Source organism: Pan paniscus, chromosome 1, assembly GCF_029289425.2.
Source record: "Pan paniscus chromosome 1, NHGRI_mPanPan1-v2.0_pri, whole genome shotgun sequence".
NCBI classification, from domain to species: Eukaryota; Metazoa; Chordata; class Mammalia; order Primates; family Hominidae; genus Pan; species Pan paniscus.
The window spans coordinates 150,008,989-150,028,563 of NC_073249.2; the positions used below are offsets into that span (position 1 = coordinate 150,008,989).

General features: G+C 42.5%; 1 protein-coding gene across 7 annotated transcripts in view; it reads right to left on the bottom strand.

The window, feature by feature from the left end:
• The window catches only part of ST6GALNAC5 (ST6 N-acetylgalactosaminide alpha-2,6-sialyltransferase 5), a 201,457-nt gene extending 182,731 nt beyond the window's left edge, over nucleotides 1-18,726 (bottom strand). For 2 of the 7 annotated variants that reach the window (XR_004673402.3, XM_063607224.1), the window contains exons 1-2: nucleotides 18,324-18,706; nucleotides 17,276-17,518 (exon numbers count right to left, since the gene is read on the bottom strand). Coding sequence is in view for 6 of the 7 variants with exons in the window: in XM_063607224.1 (XP_063463294.1) it covers nucleotides 17,276-17,518; nucleotides 18,324-18,338 (258 nt within the window). In the remaining variant the exon portion in view is untranslated. Of the gene's footprint in view, nucleotides 1-17,186; nucleotides 17,519-18,323 lie in introns of those variants that run through there. The other 5 variants (XM_034967886.3, XM_063607227.1, XM_057303111.2 and 2 more) reach the window with 4 other exon arrangements.
• Nucleotides 18,727-19,575: the final 849 nt, after the last annotated feature.

The window sequence follows — 19,575 nt, forward strand, 5'->3', positions numbered from 1 at the left end:
TGTGGGGGTACTAAGAATGGTCTTTTACTTGTCAGACCAGTCAGTATTGCGATGTATAACTCCTTGGAGGACCTGATCTTGCTCATCGTAGAGGGACACCATAGTTCTTATTCCAGAAAAAAGCCTGGTTACTACTCTTCCCTAGTTGTCATAAGTCCTAGTCAGAAGAACTTATTTTGGACTAAGTGATTCTTTTGCCCATTGATGTTCTTTTATCAAACAGCACATCAAATCATATTCAAATGTAATATCTCAAATAACTTTGAGTCCTTCGTAGACATTGAAAAGCCCATGACAAGCCACCCTTTCTTGCCTTTCTGGAACCCAATCAACATTTCATGTCTGTATAGCCAGAAAGAGACACTCTCTGATACTGGGAAGAAGCAAACTGGTGTCATTTCTTACTCTAGTATTTACTCTTGGTTCTGGTTCTAATTATAATATCTTTATCTGCTATGGTTTGAATGGGACTCTTCTAAAATTCAGATGCTGTTAATCTGATAATATGAAGAGGTGGGGCCTTTAAGAGGCGATTAGGCCACGAGGGCTTCTTCCCTTGTGAATGAGATTAGGTGTCTTTACAAAGGCTTGAAGGAGGGAGTTTGTTCTCTCTTGCCCTTCCACCTTCAGCCATATGAGGATGCAGCCCTCACCAGATAGCAAATGCTGGCACCTTGATCTTGAACTTCCATCCTCCAGAACTGAGAAATAAAATTCTGCTCTTTGTAAATTACCCAGGCTGTGGTACTGTGTTATAGCAACAGAAGATGAACTAAGATAAGCCTTCACTACTGCAGGCTCATTCAGTTGGGATACCCTATTCTCCATGACATCTTTCTCTTTTATTTCTGAACTTTTGGATTAAAAGCCCATCACATTTCAAGCTGAGCCCCAAATCATACAGGGTTGCTACTGAGAGTAATGAGCATAATTCTTCCGGGGATTAGTGATGGTGGGAGCTTCAGTCAGTGTGGCTGGGATTTGGTAGTGGGAAATACACACAAGTTCCTACTGTCCTCTTTCCCTTTTCTGTGTTCTGGAATACAAGTGGCATGTTATCACTTCCTGCACTCTAATTGTTCAAAAATTGTACAAGTGGAATAAAAATGAAATAAACCAGCTTTATGATTTTCAGTACAGAGCAGAGACAGATACCACTTCAGGTAATGAGAGACAACTTGGCTATATCCCTGACAGCAGCCTGGTAGGTGCGACGTTGCCATATAACTCCAAATATATGCCCCATAAAACTGGAGTTCATTCAGATGTATACATTTGTTTTCCCAATCAAATCCTTTTGAATGAATTAGGAACTAGGCTCCTCTTGACAAATTTTACATTACTTTATGGCCAATTTCCTTCTGATGCAAATGAAATGGAAACTTTACTTTCCTTAGAAGTTGTTAACAAACTTAAGTGATTTAAAAGAATGATAACTGCTCTCTCTATAGCTATATGGGAAATGAAAGGAGAGAAAACCATTCTCTACCCTATACTTCCAACAGATCTATACCTGGTAAAATTTATTATGTAACAATCTCTCTGACAAGATTATTCTAGAATAAAGTTTGCCCCCTTTTCCTGTGGCACTTTTACATACTAAAGTCTCTGCCAGCACACTTATTCTACACCCCACTGGCTGGCTGTCCTGCAGGTGGAGAGTTTAATTCCTGTTGTCACCAGTATGCATTATGGAGTCTCGACAAACAGCTTGCTTCAGCCCTAACAATAACACTACTGTTTTGCTCAAGTCAGTATGTGGTATTCAGATGCACAGCAAGGTTCAAAATTAGAGAAAGTTGAAGTGCCATCTGGGATCATCCTCAGCTCTCTTTACCAGCAATTGTGAGGCAATCTTGAACCACAGACCTTCTGTTGGAGAATCTGCATTCAGACTGTCTGCACAGACACAGGAGGGTGGCCAATCATAGAAACTTAAGGCAGGCAGAAACCTGAGGTCTCTTCATCATCCTCTGGCTGTGCCACTTACTCAAACCAAGCAACAGTCTGCTAATTGGTCCCTCTTCCTACAACCTATGGCTACTTTAACCCATGCCACACTGAAGCCAGGGTGATCCACTGGCACACATATCTGATGGAGTTATTCCTCTAATTTACCTTTTAAAGACTTCCTCAATGCTTTCAGGATAAAATCCAATCTCCACAGCCTATAATACTTCTCCAAATCTGCACTGAAATTTTATGTGTGTTTCTCCCTCTCCCAACAGATATAAGTTTCATGGAGTTGAGGATCACATCTTATTCATTGTTCATTGCTTCCTGGGTCCTGAACACAATGCTAGGCATATGGTAGAAACACAATATTATTTAATAAATGAGGGAATGAATGAATATAGTTTAACTTTCTCTTCTATAAACTGGATCAAGCCTAGAAGTTATGATATGCCAAAGAGATCACAACAAATAAATAGCCTGGGCCTGCCTGCCTGTCATGGTACTATACTGTTTTCAAATATGGGCATCATTGCATCTCCACATCTGGTCAGCTGTTCTGGAAAGGTCAGGAGATGTTGCTCTGTATTCAAAGGGGAAACAGAAATTAAAGATGTGTATGTCAGATACCTGAAGCCCTTCTGCCCTTACTTATCATTTCTGTCCATTCCTATAATTAATAGTCTATTAGCCAGACTTGGTCAAATTTCTTCATACTACATACAATTAAAATAGAACTTTGCCTACCCAACATTCAACAAATATTTATTTAGCTTTCATATGTCTGAGATACAGTTTTCAATTCTGTAGATACCAAGATAAGTTATGTTCTTAGCCTCAAGAAGGTAAAACCTAGTCAGGGAGACTTGCATGTGGAAAAATGATTGCAATATTGTGTGATTAGAAGCATGTGTAAGATGCAGAGAATATTTTAGCACTTACCAAGGTATAGTAATTATAACATTTATTTCCTCCACTGATTTTCCTGTGGGTAGGGACAAGGTCCTTTATCTTGTTTCCTCCCTTGTGCCTACCACACGGTAGCTACTCAGTCAATATGTGATTGACTGAATGATGTGTGGCTGACATAAGAGAACGTTGGGTATGCTCTGCATAGATGTTGTATCTGGGAAAACTTTAGAAAGGAGGTGCTGAAGGAAAAGCAGACAAGAACAAAACAGCAAGGTATGTGTGGTGCCTGGGTGCGTGGGGCCTAGGCTGAGGGCAGCAGTATCCCTGGGTGCGTAGTGCCTAGGCTGAGGGCAGTGGTGGGGGTAGGGTTGGAGAATTAGGCCAGCAAGATCCTGTTGGGCCTTGCAAGCCTTCCTGAGGGTCTGAACTTGATCCTGTAGGCAATGGGAAGCCATAGGAAACATGCAAGGAACATGAAAAGATCTGTAAGTTGGAAATGCAATCATGCTTGCAGTTCAGTCAATGGAGATGTCTCATATATGCAATTAATTTCCAGAATATGCTTTCTTATTAAAAAATTATTTGGCACTGCATTTCAGTCTGCCAGAGAATACTCAGACTCTGTGCAGTTTCCCAGGAACTCTACAGACACCTTCTTAGCCATTAAGAGTGAATATACTAAAAAAGTTTCCTTTTCATGAGCTGTAGCAATGATTAGGGTTAATTTTCCCTATGATAGGTAAAATGCTCTCTTATTTGCCTAAAGTAATTCCATCCTAGAGTAAGTATTACATCTCAGAATTTGGGGGGAGTCAATGATATTTGCAGAATGGTAGTTCTTCAAACACTTGGTTAACTAAGTCTCCTGATGATGTTTTCTTCACTGTGGAGAAGGTAATTCAGCTAAATGAGTGCTCTGGTCAGAAAATTTTATGCAAATAATTAAGCATGGCACTCCTTTTGGCTTGGTTTATGTTTTAAAGGCAAAAATCTACTCTGGTTTGAAAATTGTTTCAATTAATTAGTACCATGAATATGTGTGGTCTCTGAAACACCCATTTGCAAAGTTGGTGGTTGGTGGAAGACTCTTTTTAACTATCCAGAGGCATATTCTCATATTCATTTCAGAATAATAAGATGTTTAAATATTCATTACTTTTCAATAACTGGGTAGGCCTAGGCTCTTCATTTTAATAAATTCTGTCCAAATAATGTTGAGTCACTGCTTAGAAGATGTTGGCACTGAATTTCCCTTATGGTAATGATGTTCACATCAGAGACCGACATTTTACCCCAGCTCTGCCACTAACCCATGGCCTTGGGCAAATCACACAACCACTCTGGAATTCCTTTTGATAATTCTTAAGTTTTCCTTCTAGCTCTGAAATCCTGAGTATGTTTTAAGAGATCTGATTAGTACAAGAAGATAGAAATGAATTAGTTACAGGCCTACAAATTGTGGCAGGAGGAATTGATATTTATGACTTGCAGCTATTCCTTTTCAGTAACTCCAAATGGTTAGGAACTCTTGAGGTAGGCTTATTTTAGAAGAAATACAAAATCTTTATGTAGATATTCTCATTCATTCAACAAGTACTTATTGAAGACTCATTATATGCCAGGCATTATGTTAAAGGCTGGGACTACAATGACAGAAAAAGAGAGAAAAATAAATGCCTGGTTTCCAAGAGCTGGTTGTCTAGTAGGGAAGGCAGACAATTTTAGACAAGAAATAACAATAAAGTGGAATAAGTATTATCATGGGATCTCAGCTATGAAGACAAAACATACAGCTCAGATCAAACCTGGGCTATAAGTCAGGGAAGGTTTCATTGCAGATGGGCTGTCTATGCTGAGACTATGCATTCCTGTGATTTTTTATTTAGAAAGACATATTGAATAGAACAGGCAATAAATATATTTATTTGTCCCAGGCCCAGACTAAGTGTTTAAGACTCGGAGCTTATGGAGAAGAATTTGAACACATCTCATAAATGCACATACCTCCCCCCCAAAGTTTTACCAATCATTTGATCATAAATTCACTGACTCCCATGAGAGTTCTTCCGTTGGATCAAGTTCTGGGTTATGGATGACAATATTATTTAAGAGATAATCACTCCTTGTCATTCTATACTTAAGACCCTACACAGCTGTCCAAAGAGTATGTAATAGGTGAATAAGAGGTTTTAAGGAATGACTTGTTGATTAATGATATGTTTTAATTTTTCAAAGTCCTTTCACATATTTAATCTTCCATAATCCTAGTATTTGCAAAGCAGAAATTGTACTGACACTTCACCCTAGAGGTTACGGAAATTCTCTTTTATAATAGGTATCATGTTTCTAAGACAGACCTGACTGCAAATATTCTGTCTTGTGGTCAACACAATTATACCCACATTCACCATAGCATGAGTGTGATAGTTAATGCTAAGTGTCAACTTGATTGGATTGAGGGATACAAAGTATTAATCCTGGTTGTGTGTGTGCCAAAAGGGATTAACATTTGAGTCAGTGGGCTGGGGAAGGCAGATCCACCCTTAATCTGATGGGCACAATCTAATTAGCTTCCAGCGAAGCTGGCAAGACTGGCCTAGCCTCTCAGCCTACATCTTTCTCCCATGCTGGATGCTTCCTGCCCTCGAACACTGGACTCCAAGTTCTTCAATTTTGAGACTCGGACTGGCTCTTTTTGTTCCTCAAGCTTGTGGACAGCCTATTGTGGAACCTGTGATTGTGTAAGTTAATACTTAATAAACTCCCCTATATGTGTATATGTCCTATTAGTTCTATCTCTCTAGAGAATGCTGACTAATACAGATTTTTGTAGCAGGAGTGGTTCGAGAGGAACAGAATATTAAGGATGGAGTTCTTTTGTTGGTTTTGGGGAAGTTGGCTGCTTAATATGATTAGACCCCAAAATGCCAAGAACTCTACTTCTAATACTATGGAAAACACTGATAGTCTTTGGCATAAACTGTTTAGAGAGTTATGCAAAATAAATGCATTTGACACTCCTGACTCACCGCTCGTAAGAGGCAAGGAGTTTAGTGACTCTATACCTAATACCTTTGACCATATGTGGAGAACCAAAGAACATAATGAAGCTGGTTGGTCCTAAGTTCAGTGGACAAAGTGATGAAAGAAAATGATGAACTCAGGGATTCTGTCTCCTGGCTTCAGAAGCAGATACTGAGCCTCAAATCTGATAAGACTGCCCTGAGTGAGAGTCTTATCTCCCATAGAGAAAGAGCTGAAATTGTGGAAAACAGACACAAGTTCTTATCGTGCAAGTGGCTGACTTGCAACAAAAGGTGCATGCACAGCCTCACCCAGTGTCTACTGTTAAAGGCATTGATTGGAAAAGAATGGGACCCTGCAACTTGGAATGGGGATGTGTGGAGGACCCTAATGAAGCTGGGGATACTGAATTTGTAAACTCTGATGGACCTTTTTTGCCAGAAGGAACAGCTTCCCCATCCCCAGTAGTGGCAACATCTCCTCCCTGACCCACACTGCCATAGCCTTTCCACATCTGTCTGAGGACATAAACCCTGTGCTGCCTGAGGCAACAGTGATGGCCTCCCTGAGGCACTCACCAGGCCAAATAATGTTGATTCTCCTCAGGAGCCACCCTAACACCCCTGTTTGCTTCTAGACCTGTAACTAGACTAAAGTCCCAGTGGACCCCTAGAGATGAGGTTGAGAGTGTGACCCAATAGGAGGTGTGCTACACTTGAAAATAACTGTTTGAATTCTCTAATTTATATAAACAGCAATCTGGAGAACAGGCATAAGAATGCATATTAAGGGTATGGGACAATGGTGGAAGGAACATAGAGTTGGATCAGGCTGAATTTATTGATTTGGGCCCACTCTGCTTTTAATACTGCAGCTCAGGGAGTTAAAAAAAGGTTCTAATAGTTTATTTGCTTGGTTAGATGAAATATGAATTAAAAGATGACTCACTGTGAGTGAGCTGGAAATGCCTGGTCTCCCCTAGTTTAATGTAGAGGAAGGGAACCAAAGGCTTAGGGAGATTGGGATGGTGGAGTGGATTAGTCACTTTAGACCTACTCATCCCAGCTGGGAGGTTCCAGAAGACATACCCTTGACCAATGCCTTGCGAAATAGATTTATGAGGGCAGCACTCACGTTTTTGAAGAGTCCTATAATTGGTCTTCTCTGTATGTCAGATCTAACAGTGGGAACCAAGTCACTCAACTACAAAATGTAAATACAGTGGGAATAACTGGATCCTGAGGTGGCAGGGGCCAAGTGATGGCACTCAACTGTCAAAGGCAAGGTGGGCATAGCTACCGTAATGGACAGCAGAGGCAAAGCAGCAATCAGAATAGCCTGACTCATGTAGAGCTCTGGCATTGGCTAATTAATCATGGTGTTCCTAGAAGTGAAATTGATAAGAAGCCTACTGCATTTCTACTTAATTTATACAAGCAGAAAACTTCGAAGTCAAATGGACAAAAGACTAATTTGAATTGTAAAAACAGAGAATCCTGGCCCCTCAATCAATTTCCAGACTTGAGCCAGTTTACAGACCCAGAACGCCTTGAATGAAGGGGAGCCTGGATCCCCTTGAGGAAGGACCCCACTACATTACTGACAATTTATGCAGTGACTCTTTTCCCCATCCTTTCCCCAGGAGATCGCCAGCCTTTTACAGGGTACCTGTGCACTGGGGAAAGGGAAATGATCAGACATTTTGGGGATACTGGACACTGGCTCTGAGCTGACAGATTCCAGGGTACCTAAAATGTTGTTGAGGTCCTCCCATTAAAGTAGGGGCTTATGGAGGTCAGGTAATTAATGGAGTTTTAGCTCAGGTCTGACTTACAGTGGGTCTGTTGGGTCCCCAGACTCATCCTGTAGACATTTCCCCAGTGCCAGAATGCATAATTGGCATAGACATACTTAGTAACTGGCAGAACCCCTACATTGGCTCCCTGACTGGTAGGGTGAGGGCTATTATGGTGGGAAAGGCCAAATGGAAGCCATTAGAGATGGCTCTACCTAGAAATATAGTAAATCAAAAACAATATCACATCCCTGTAGGGATTGCAGAGATTAGTGCCACCATCAAGGACTTGAAAGATGCAGAGGTGGTGAGTCCTACCACATCCCTGTTCAACTCTCCCATTTGGCCTGGACAGAAGACAGAAGGATCTTGGAGAATGACAGTGGATTATCATAAACTTAACCAAATGGCGACTCCAATTGCAGCTGCTGTACCAGATGTGGTTTCATTGCTTGAGCAAATTAACACATCTCCTCATACCTGGTATGTAGCCACTGATTCGGCAAATGCCTTTTTTTCTCCATTCCTGTCCGTAAGGCCCACTAGAAGCAATTTGCCTTCAGCTGGCAAGGCCAGCAATATACCTTTACTTTCCTGCCTCAGGGGCATATCAACTCTCTAGCTTTGTGTCATAATCTTATTCAGAGAGACCTTGATTGCTTTTCACTCCCACAAGATATCACACTGGTCCATTACATTAATGACATCATGCTGATTGGATCCAGTGAGCAAGAAGTAGCAAACACACTGGACTTATGGGTGAGACATTTGCATGCCAGAGGATGGGAAATAAATCCAACTAAAATTCAGGGAACTTCTACCTCAGTAAAATTTCTAGGGGTCCAGTGGTGTGGGGCCTGTTGAGATATTCCTTCTAAGGTGAAGGATGAGTTGCTGCATTTGGCCCCTCCTACAACCAAGAAAGAGAAGCAACACCTACTGGGCCTATTTAGATTTTGGAGGCAACACATTCCTCATTTGAGTGTGTCACTCTGGCCCATTTATCAAGTGACCTGAAAGGCTGCCAGTTTTGAGTGGGGTCCAGAACAGGAGAAGGCTCTGCAACAGGCTCAGGCTGCTGTGCAAGCTGCTCTGCCACTTGGGCCATATGACCCAGCAGATCCAATGGTGCTTGAGGTGTCAGTGGCAGATAGGGATGCTATTTGGAGCCTTTGGCAGGCCCAAAAGGTGAAGCTGTTACTGGGCTTTGGTGGAAACTGATCATTTGGCTACGGGTCATCAAGTCACCATGCAAACTGAATTGCCTATCATGAACTGAGTGTTTTCTGGCCCATCCAGCCAAAAAGCGGGTTGTGCACAGCAACATCCCATCATCAAATGGAAGTGGTGTATACGTGATCGGGCTTGAGCATGTCCTGAAGGCACAAGTTAGTTACATGAGGAAGTGGCTCAAATGCCCATGGTCTCCATTCTTGCCACCCTGCCTTCTCTCCCTCAGCCCAGCAGATGGCCTCATGGGGAGTTCCCTATGATCAGTTGACAGAGACGAGAAGACTAAGGCCTGGTTCACAGATGGTTCTGCACGGTTATGCAGGCACCACCCAAAAGTGGACAGCTGCAGCACTACGGCCCTTTCTAGGACATCCCTGAAGGACAGCAGTGAAGGGAAATCTTCACAGTGGGCAGAACTTTGAGCAGTGCACGTGGTTGTGCACTTTGCATGGAAGGAGAAACGGTCCGATGTGAGATTATATACTGATTCATGGGCTGTAGCCAATGGTTTGGCTGGATGGTCAGGGACTTGGAAGAAGCATGACTGGAAAATTGGTGACAAAGAAATTTAAGGAAGAGGTATGTGGATGGACCTATCTGAGGGGCCAAAAAATGTGAAGATATTTGTATCCCGTGTGAGTGTTCACATGGAGTGACTTCAGCAGAGGAGGATTTTAATAATGACCTATTCTGTGGACACAACTCAGCCTCTTTCCCCAGCCACCCCTGTCATTGCTCAATGGGCCTATGAACAAAATGGCCATGGTGGCAGGGATGGAGGTTATACATGGGCTCAGCAACATGGAATTCCACTCACCAAGGCTGACATGGCTATGGCCACTGCTGAGTGCCCAACTTGACAGCAGCAGAGACCAACACTGAGCCCTCGATATGGCACCATTCCTTGGGGTGATCAGCCAGCTACCCGGTGGCAGATTGATTATATTGGACCTCTTCCATCATGGAAAAGGCAGAGGTTTGTCCTAACTGGAATAGACACTTACTCCAGATGCGTGTTTGCCTATCCTGCACACAATGCTTCTGCCAAGACTACCTTCCGTGGACTCACTGAATGCCTTATCCACCATTACGATATTCCACACACAATTGCCTCTGACCAAGGCACTCACTTTACGGCTAAAGTAGTGTGGCAGTGGGCTCATGCTCATGGAATTCACTGGTCTTACCATGTTCCCCATCATCCTGAAGCAGCTGGATTTATAGAACGGTGGACTGGCCTTTCGAAGTCACAATTACAATGCCAACTAGGTGACAATACTTTGCAGGGCTGGGGCAAAGTTCTCCAGAAGGCCATAGTGGCAGGGATGTATGCTCTGCATCAGTGTCCAATATATGGTACTGTTTCTCCTATAGCCAGGATTCAGGGGTCCAGGAATCAAGAGGTGGAAGTGGAAGCGGAACCACTAACCATCACCCCTAGTGATCCACTAGCAAAAGTTTTGCTTCCTGTTCCTGCAACATAACGTTCTGCTGTCCTAGAGGTCTTAGCTCCAGAGAGAGGAACGCTGCCACCTGGAGACACAACAATGATTCCATTAAACTGAGAGTTAAGATTGCCACCTGGACACCTTGTGTTCCTCCTACCTTTAAGTCAACAGTGTAAGAAGGGAGTTACAGTGTTGGCTGGGGTGACTGACCCAGACTATCAAGATGAAATCAGTCCACTACTCCACAACGGAGGTAAGGAAGAGTATGCATGGGATACGGGAGATCCTTTAGGGTGTCCATTAGGTTATTACCATGCCCTGTGATTAAAGTCAATGGGAAATTACAACCGCCCAATCCAGGTAGGACTACAAATGACCCAGACCCTTCAGGAATGAAGGCTTGGGTCACTCCACCAGGAAAAAAAACCATGACCTGCTGAGGTGCTTGCTGAAGGCAAAGGGAAGACAATGGGTAGTAGAAGAAGGTAGTAATCATTACTAGCTGCTTGAGCAGCTGCAGAAACGAGGACTGTAATTGTCATGAGTATTTCTTCCTTCTTCTGTTAAAAACATTTGTGCATGTATACACTTGTACTAAGAAAATATCTTAATTTTGTTTCCTTTTCCTTTATCATGTGACATAAGATGTATTGACTGCATATCAGCATTTAAGTATTGTTAACTTTTTGTAATAGTATTTGGGTTGGGGGTTGGTGCGTTTCCAGTTGTATGAAGGATAGTTTTATTATGTTAGGCATTATTATGACCTCATTATTGTCTTTATTTGAAGATTATGTATGATCTCAGGAGATGTGTGTGGGTTCAAGTTGACAAGGGGTGGACTTGTGATGGTTAATACTGAGTGTCAACTTGATTGGATGGAGGGATACAAAGTATTAATCCTGGGTGTGTCTCCGTGGGTGTTGCCAAAAGGGATTAACATTTGAGTCAGTGGGCTGGGGAAGGCAGAGCCACCCTTAATCTCATGAGCACAATCTAATCAGCTTCCAGCGAATATAAAACAGGCAGAAAAATGTGAAATGGTGAGATGGGCCTAGTCTCCCAGCCTACATCTTTCTCCCATGCTGGACACTTCCTGCCCTTGAATATTGGACTCTAAATTCTTCAGTTTTGAGACTTAGACTGACTCTCCTTGCTCCTCAAGCTTGCAGACAGCCTATTGTGGGAAGCTGTGATTGTGTAAGTTAATACTTTATAAACTCCCATATATATAATATAATATCCTATTAGCTTTATCTCTTTACAGAACCCTGACTAGTACAATGAATTATGAGATTTAGCTTGGTTAAGGTGGTCACCATATGTTACAGAGACATTCAAGAAGGTTTAACTTAACGAGTGCAGAAGACCCTATGTCATGCCAAAGGAAAATCATAAAGAGACAATATTTTGAATTTAAAATCAAGCCACTTTGAAGTTGCTTTGATATCCAATTTGTTCAGTAATTATTCATTGGATACCCTGCACACACGCATGAAGAGATATGAGGCTAATAAAGAGTGGAATATTAGTTTGAAAGCTTAACAAACTTCTAAGGTAATAATAGAATTTAACTTGTTTTATAGATGGAGAAAGATCACAGAAATTATCTCCTTTTTAGAGTCAGTGCCTTGATTTATTGCTTCCTGATTTCAAATTATTATTCAGTGCTTGTCTTATTATTGAACTTTTCTTGCTTCTTTGTCTTTTCTCTGCAACGATTAGATCAAAGGTTCTTTGAGGGTAGGGATTGTGTTCTTCCTCCAGAATGCCCAATTTTGAAACTACTAGGCCTTCAACAAGTATTTACCAAGGGCTATGATTAGTTCAAAAACCTAGAAATGAATTAGCTACAGAACTACACATTGTGATGATTAAAAACATTTCAAACAGTGTTTCTCAAAGTTTAATGTGTGCAATATTTAAAAAGGAAGCTTATTAAACATGGACCCCTAAATCTCATTCCCAAAGATTCTTTTGTCTTTCCTCTTATATCATTTCCTCCTCTTCCTCCCTGTTATTAGAATTACTTTTGTGGGCAGAACAAATTTTGGAAAAATGAGACATACTAGGGTCTTGAGATTGCAATGATGATTCTTGTAGAGAAAAAAGTTGACATAGGTAAGTAGGTCTGTCCTTCCCTCCTCCACCTTCACTCCCTTCTTTCTTTCCATACATACTTATTGTGTACCCATTAAATTTTAGATACTGTTGTAGGTCCTGGGGTTAAACTGGTCAACAAGATGTACAAAGACATTGCTGTCACAGTACTTAGATTCTAGTTGGGGGAAGGGCAGAAAATAGACAAACTTTAAGATTATTTCAGATATTGTTAAGTGTTATAAGGAAAATAAAACAGGCTAATATGACAGAGAATGACTGTTGAGGAGGGGCTAGTTAAAGAATGTGGTCCATAAGAAGATGACATGTGACCTGATGACTGAATGACCAGAAGGAATCAACCATGCAAAAGACCTTGGGGAAGAGCTTTCCAGGAAGAGAGAAGAGCATGTGCAAAGGTCCTGAGGCAGAATGAATGTTCACAGATCAGCAGGAAAGCCAGCATGCCTGGAATTTAAGAGTGAGCCTGGTCAAACTCATCTGCCATTTACAGGAGGATAGTGATATCTTGAAATTACCCATGTGGGAAGCTGGAAAAATTATCCTGGCTGTCACAGATTTAAGGAAGGTTAAGTATTTTAATAAATGTTATAAAAAACATTTATCCTGTTAAAAGTGACTACATTATTGCAACTCCTCCCCCACGAAATAGTGTTCTTTTTCTGATTTTGGGGGTTTGATGCTTTGTGGTAACAGGGTTTCATCATCGTTGGCAGATTACATCTTATAATACCTGAGCATTGAAAATTAGCTCACTTTGAATTTCCTTGAGATTCAAATGATTTAGCATTCATTTCAGTCATTCATTCACAACTCAAATGTCATAAAATGTGGTCAAATAAATTATGTAAACTTGTGTTTGATAATTTATATACTTTTCTAAAAGAGGAATATTCATCCCATAATTTCAAAATAAGTTAGATGGCATTTATCCAAATTCCGGTTTTGGATTACTATTTTTCAATTCTTGCATTCACTTGTCTTACCACTCCAACCGGATAGTTACCAGTTAATAGTAATAGTACTATTACCACTAAGCAATTTTGATTTGTCTGAATAACTGAGTGCCTAAAAATGGAAAGAACCAAGGACAAGTATGTTATTGGTATGTGTAAAATCCATCCCTGGGGGCTACTTCTGAAGCAAAGAGATAGCTGCTTAGCTGTAGACCCCATTGATCACCGCCCTTTCATAAGCCATTTCAGTAAAGGGCAGTCTGGGTGATAGTGGGCCTTCTGTGATAAGAGCCTGTCCTCTAGAAATGGGAATTAGCTCACGGTTTCATTTCACAGGGTCTACCAGATGGCAAATGACCTCATCTACCCAGACGAGATCCAGACTGGAAACTGAACTGTGTTCCATGTTCCCTTCCACTCTGCTATAAGACTTGGAGCTTTCCTCTGAGTATTTCTTGATTTAATGTGTGTGGTGTGTGTGTGTGTGTGTGTGTGTGTGTGTGTGTGTGTGTTAGCTTGGTTATACATTAGGCTGCAGTTCTAAATGCAGAAGGTTCCCAAAGCCATGAAAATTGGCTTCTTCAGTTGTACCTAAGCAATCTTGTTATCATTGGCTTCCACAAATCGGGACTGAGAGAGTAATGTTAGAATACAGATATAGTACCTGAAGACACAGACATGTAACACGATGGAAATGAGTTGGTGGAACATTTGTGGGAATTGGTCTGGGGAAAGGGATTGGGAAAGAAGAGAAAGACTCAAACAGAAAATGCCTTCATTATGACAAGAAACTCCATGTAGCCTTCATTTAGTGATACTGAAATTACAATTGCAGCTCACATAGTTTGTGAAAGAGGAAGTAGAGAATATGACCATGAAAAGTGATATTTTAAGCCTCAACACATGCCGCTCATCACTGACTTGACTTGCAGCATATATTTCAACAAAAGCACACAGTGATTTAATCTCAACAGTAATTCAGTCTGCAGCCATATGAAACAAGACCATCATTGCAGACAGGCTGTAATTTGTGAAATTCAGGTGCTGGGGATTAGGACCACCTGTTGAATTTAATCTTAGAACTGTTAATGTTAACAACATCATGTAACTGAGCATATACACTACATATTTATCAGTCTTTGGGGCCTCCAGCTATGGAGGTGTGAACATTTTCCTAAATAATATCTGTAACTCTCTCCAGACTATGTAAATCAATGGCAGATAAAAAAGGCTGTTGGAATTCTGATTCAATATGCAGCAGCATATGGCTTGGTGGTCATCACATCCAGCATATTCCATCATTTTCCTGAGGCCTGATGTGAGGGTAAAAAAAAATTAGCAATCGAGTATCATCTGGCAATATAATAAGAACAGAAAGGCTTTCATTTCTTACCCTCCCCTGTCTTAATTGGAAAAGAATTCCTAGCAATATTCTAACAATGTCTTCCACCTCTGCCTATGCAAGAATATAGGAAGATATCAAATAAACCTAATTAAACAGGAACTTTTGGAGAGAACATAAACAACATTTTACACATGCACCTTCATATGACCATCTGTAAGGGAACTCTGCCCAATTTGCAGCCAGCTAAATAGTAGCGGTAAAGAGAATCAGTTAAGGCATTCTGAGAAGTTTACATTTAGTTCAGTGGGACAATTGGGATAATGTCTAAACAGAAGACATAGACTTTAAGATATGCTTTTCTTCCTTTGCTTGTGGTGACTTGAACTCCCTCAAAACCTTTGGGTACAGAATTTTGTGAGATGTTGGTGTTCCATGAGATAATTTCATTGATATTCATAATTATCTCTAAAGACCTTCTTCTACTAGGAATTCCAATGACTTTCACACAATATTTATCATTCATATAGCACTTCACAATTTGTAAAACCCTTTTACTAAATATCATTTCAATTTCCCATGTAGGGTATCAACATCCCGCCCTCCAAATTGAAAAGGACTGTTCTTTGTTTCAATAAAATAAAGCTCTGATAAACAAAAATTGAAATCAAACATATTTGTGGTCAATAACCATTGTTTTGAACATCAGCATTAGGGTATTATACTTTGCATTAAGCTCTCAATATTCTTAGCTGGTGTCTGTACAGCAGAAGAACACAGGAAGAAAAGTATTAGAAATCTCTTCCCAAAAGCTGATCAAAACTTTCAGCAAATTTACCTTTTGATGCTGCCATTAATCAAAGCTTCACAAGTGTTAGATAGTAATTTCCACCAAACAATAGCCATGGAAATCCATGATCTCAGTATATCCATCATACACCAGTTACACATAAACGCCACAGCCATCTACAGTCAGAAGCTAATGTCTAAACTTTCCTGGAACTCCAGCCCTTATCGGTTGCTTGCACATGCAGATACAAAGCATCAATCAACAACTAAGAGCGGAAACAAAAGCTGTAATTGTAAAATTGATAGCCTTCTGCTTTTGGATTTTAAGTCTACTAACACCCCCACCCCCCAACCCCTGCTCCTGCCACAACAATAAATAAATAAATAAACAATCACTTCCTAATGAAATTGATTCCTCCTTTTTTGCTTCCCTGAATTCTTCTCATTGCAAAATTCCACTTTTTCAAAGAAGCTTTCCTTGATCTTTCCAGGGAAGTCATCGTTCTCATTTTTGCACCCCTACAGTACTGTTCATATCTAGCATTTATTACACATTTTTATCTATTGATTTATCCATCTACACACATTTCATGGTATATTGTTCTGTCCTCAGGTATTTAAAGATCCGTAAGACTGGGTCCTGCCTTAAATTCTTTTATACCTTTCAAATCCTTAGCATCATGCATGAAACAGGTGTGTGGCAATATTTTGAATGCCACTTTTTAAAAAGTTTGGCTTTTTCACGCATGGTTAGAGTGATCTTTGCACACAAAAGGAGCATCTACTATATATTACTTCGGTTCACAACCATAAAATTTAGTAAAACAAAAAGAATAATTGGGAGATTTCAAGAAATCCTCTAGCTTTATAAAGCAGATAGAGAGTGGAATTGTGTTTTAATAAAAACATACGAGCAGCTTCAAATAATGGCGGATACATTTAAACTGTATTAAAATATCTTCAGAATCAGCAAACTTGATTAGGATTCTCCCAGAGGCTTCACACACTGAAACCAGATATTTATTATTCCAGGGAAAGGAGGCCCAATTTTAAAAAATTCATCTTATTAATTATTAGCCACCCCATGCAGCAGCTTCCCGGAAAGCAGAGGAAGACAGGCTCACAATGATGAGTTTCAAACCAATGGAAGCTGAGTGTGTCCCTCAAGTCTTCCATGCCTGCCTGGGCACCACTCCCCAGGGCTGAGAGAATTCAGCCCAAAGCAATGCGCTGGAGAGATCAGAGGGGAACGCTGGATCCCGAGCAGTGGCCGCGGGCTGGCTGCGCTCACCCTCCGGTTCCGGGTCAGAGGAACGCTCAGGCTGGTACCCGCGCCAACCCCAGTTTCCTCCCACCAGGGAGCGACTCGGCGGCCAAACCCGAGGCTTCAGGAACCGGACCTCCATCCGCAGCTGCAATTCTGGGGATCAGGGAGTTATAGTTCCAGGGCCGATTTCTGCTGGGAAATTAGGCTTTGGGGTCCACGCACCTCACCCCTATTTTCTACAAAACTTTGTGTCTTTCTCCAAATAAGAATTCATACCAAGTTGGAACTAGCCCACCCTACCCCAGCGGGTCCACTCCCCTCCAGCCTTCGAACGGCACCTACTCACAGCGCCTCCCAGCCCCGGGAAAGGGGGAAGGCTCAGGTGTGCGGGATCCCCAGGCTGAGTGGCGAGCGGGCTGGCGGGCATGCTGTCACCTTGTGGTCCGCCACTCCGAGGTATCCGTCCAGTGGCCGCGGTCCCGCGGGGACCCCGGGGCGCTGCTGGGTGCTGCTCTCCGCCGCCGGCTGCGAGCTGCCGGTGGCCGACGCCTGCTGCTGCTGTTGCTGCTGCTGCTGCTGCTGCGGGGGCCGCTCCTTCTGGCCGCCGAGGCTGCTGTACACTAGCAACAAGCTGGTGCACATGGTGGTGAGCGCTAAACACACTGCCAGACCATGGCGCTGCGGGCGGGCGGGAGAGAGAAGAGGAGAGCGGCTGAGCGCAGACACCGGAGGAGCGCGCCCAGCGGGGACAACTGCGCGGTAGTCACTCTAGTGGGGGAGATTTGGGGCGGCCTGGGCCCCAGCCCCGCCGCACGCAACTGGGACAGAGAAAGCACCGTCCCCTCGCGTACCGCAAGGGATGCTCCGGGCGCGTCGCTGCTTTCGGCCGCCGCCGCCCAGATCTCTCGGTAGAGGGCAGGTGGTGTACGGCCCCGGGCTGAGGGAGGGAGCGCGCCGGGCCGAGGACAGGGGTGGGTTTGCACTTTGGGGAAGGGCCCGTCTGGCGCAGCCACCCCAGCCAAGCTGCTGGAATTTTGAGTCCTTCACACCCATCCTTTCCTGGGGCCCTGGATCCTTGCGATCCTTGCAAGTTTGAAATCTAAGAAAACGAAGAAAGTCTGCAAAGGTCCCCCCTCCCCGTCCCTCTTAGTTTTTGGCAGGCTGTTGCTTTTGGGCACCCCCATCCCTTGAGCAATCTGCCCACTCCTCCATCGCTCCTGCAGCTCTCCGCCACCCCCTCGGACCTCTCGCCGGAGATCTAGGAGGCGAGGCAACCCCGAGTTCCCATCCTGGCTCTGAGATTCCGAGCCAGGCAGAGCTGGAGAATCGGGAGGGAACGCGGAGCGGGTAGAAAGTTGTCCCTTTGTAACAGGCGACCTCGCGGCCCAGGGTTAGGCGTCCCGGAGTCTCCACGGTGCGTCCCGTGGACCCTGAGCCCGGGGATCCCCCTCTTTGCCCGGTGGAGTTGCCACAACTGACTCACCATCAGGGTCTTCATTTTGGGCACCTCTTTTGTGCAGAATCCTCAGGCTCGCGCGTCCGGGGCCACTTTTTCCTGGAGGGTTTCCATGATGGGTAATGGGGCGGAGGCGGCTCTGATTTTTGCCCAGCAGCCGGCCGCGGCAGATCGCGCGCGGGAGCCGCGGGACCCGGGAAGCGCGGCTGTTGCAGAGATTAGAGACAGAATTAAAACTGAACCGGACCCTCGTAGTCTCTCAGCGATCTACACAACTGCCGCCTGCCGCCGCCTGCTGGGTCCTAAAGACCTCTGCATCCCCTTCCCCGCCCCCAAATAATAATCTTTTCAGTAGTGAAATTTCTGGGGAGAGAGAGTTAACCGAGCCAGTGTACCCACTTCTTGGTCCGCGGGCTTATTTATCTTTAAAGAAGTCATCAAGTAGTAAAGGAGAACCTGATTGGATTCTGAACGTGATAGCCATGTGAAAATCTGCAAACTAAATTTTCTGTTTTGCGATGTTGATAAAAACAAATCAACCTCCCAAATGTCAATAACTCTATTTATAGCGTTTGCATTTATGTACGTAGCATAGAGAAATATATGATGAAATTATTTTTCTTAAAAAATTATTTATTGTTCCGTTTTTCAATTGCTCACTTTCTTATTTTCTCTTCTCTCTTTATTTTACTTTATCAGATTCAGTTATTCTCATGCATTCTTTAGATCACAATATTTCATCTCAATTATTTCATTTATTATTTTCATTAAATATTACAATTTATATTTCTGCCTGACCTCTGAGTTTCCTAGTGTTCATCTAAATGATCTTAAAGTTTTAAAAACATTCAGCACGTCACAGCTACATGATTAACTTGACCTGTAGATTCTTCCTAATTTGGATGAAGAACTTCTGTCTGCTAGAGATAAAACTGCATATGGCTTATTTCATAATCCTAAGGTCTTTGGTGCTTTCCGTTGGTCTACTGCACTGACGGCGATAATTTCACATTCAGGACTTCAATTAAAATTAAAAAAACATAAGTATTGTTTTATGTTGGGAAAGTCACATCAATAGCTTGTTTTAAGGATGCTGTCTCCTCTGCATTGAATTACAAATGGCATTTGTTAAATGTCTAATTTAGCTAAAAACATATTTCTTGTGAAATTGCTCAGTGAAAATAGTTGTCTTAATGTATTACTTAACATCTCACCTGTAGCAGTGTAATGTTAAAGATTACATTAAGATGGAAATGATCAGCAGGCCTACTGAACCATG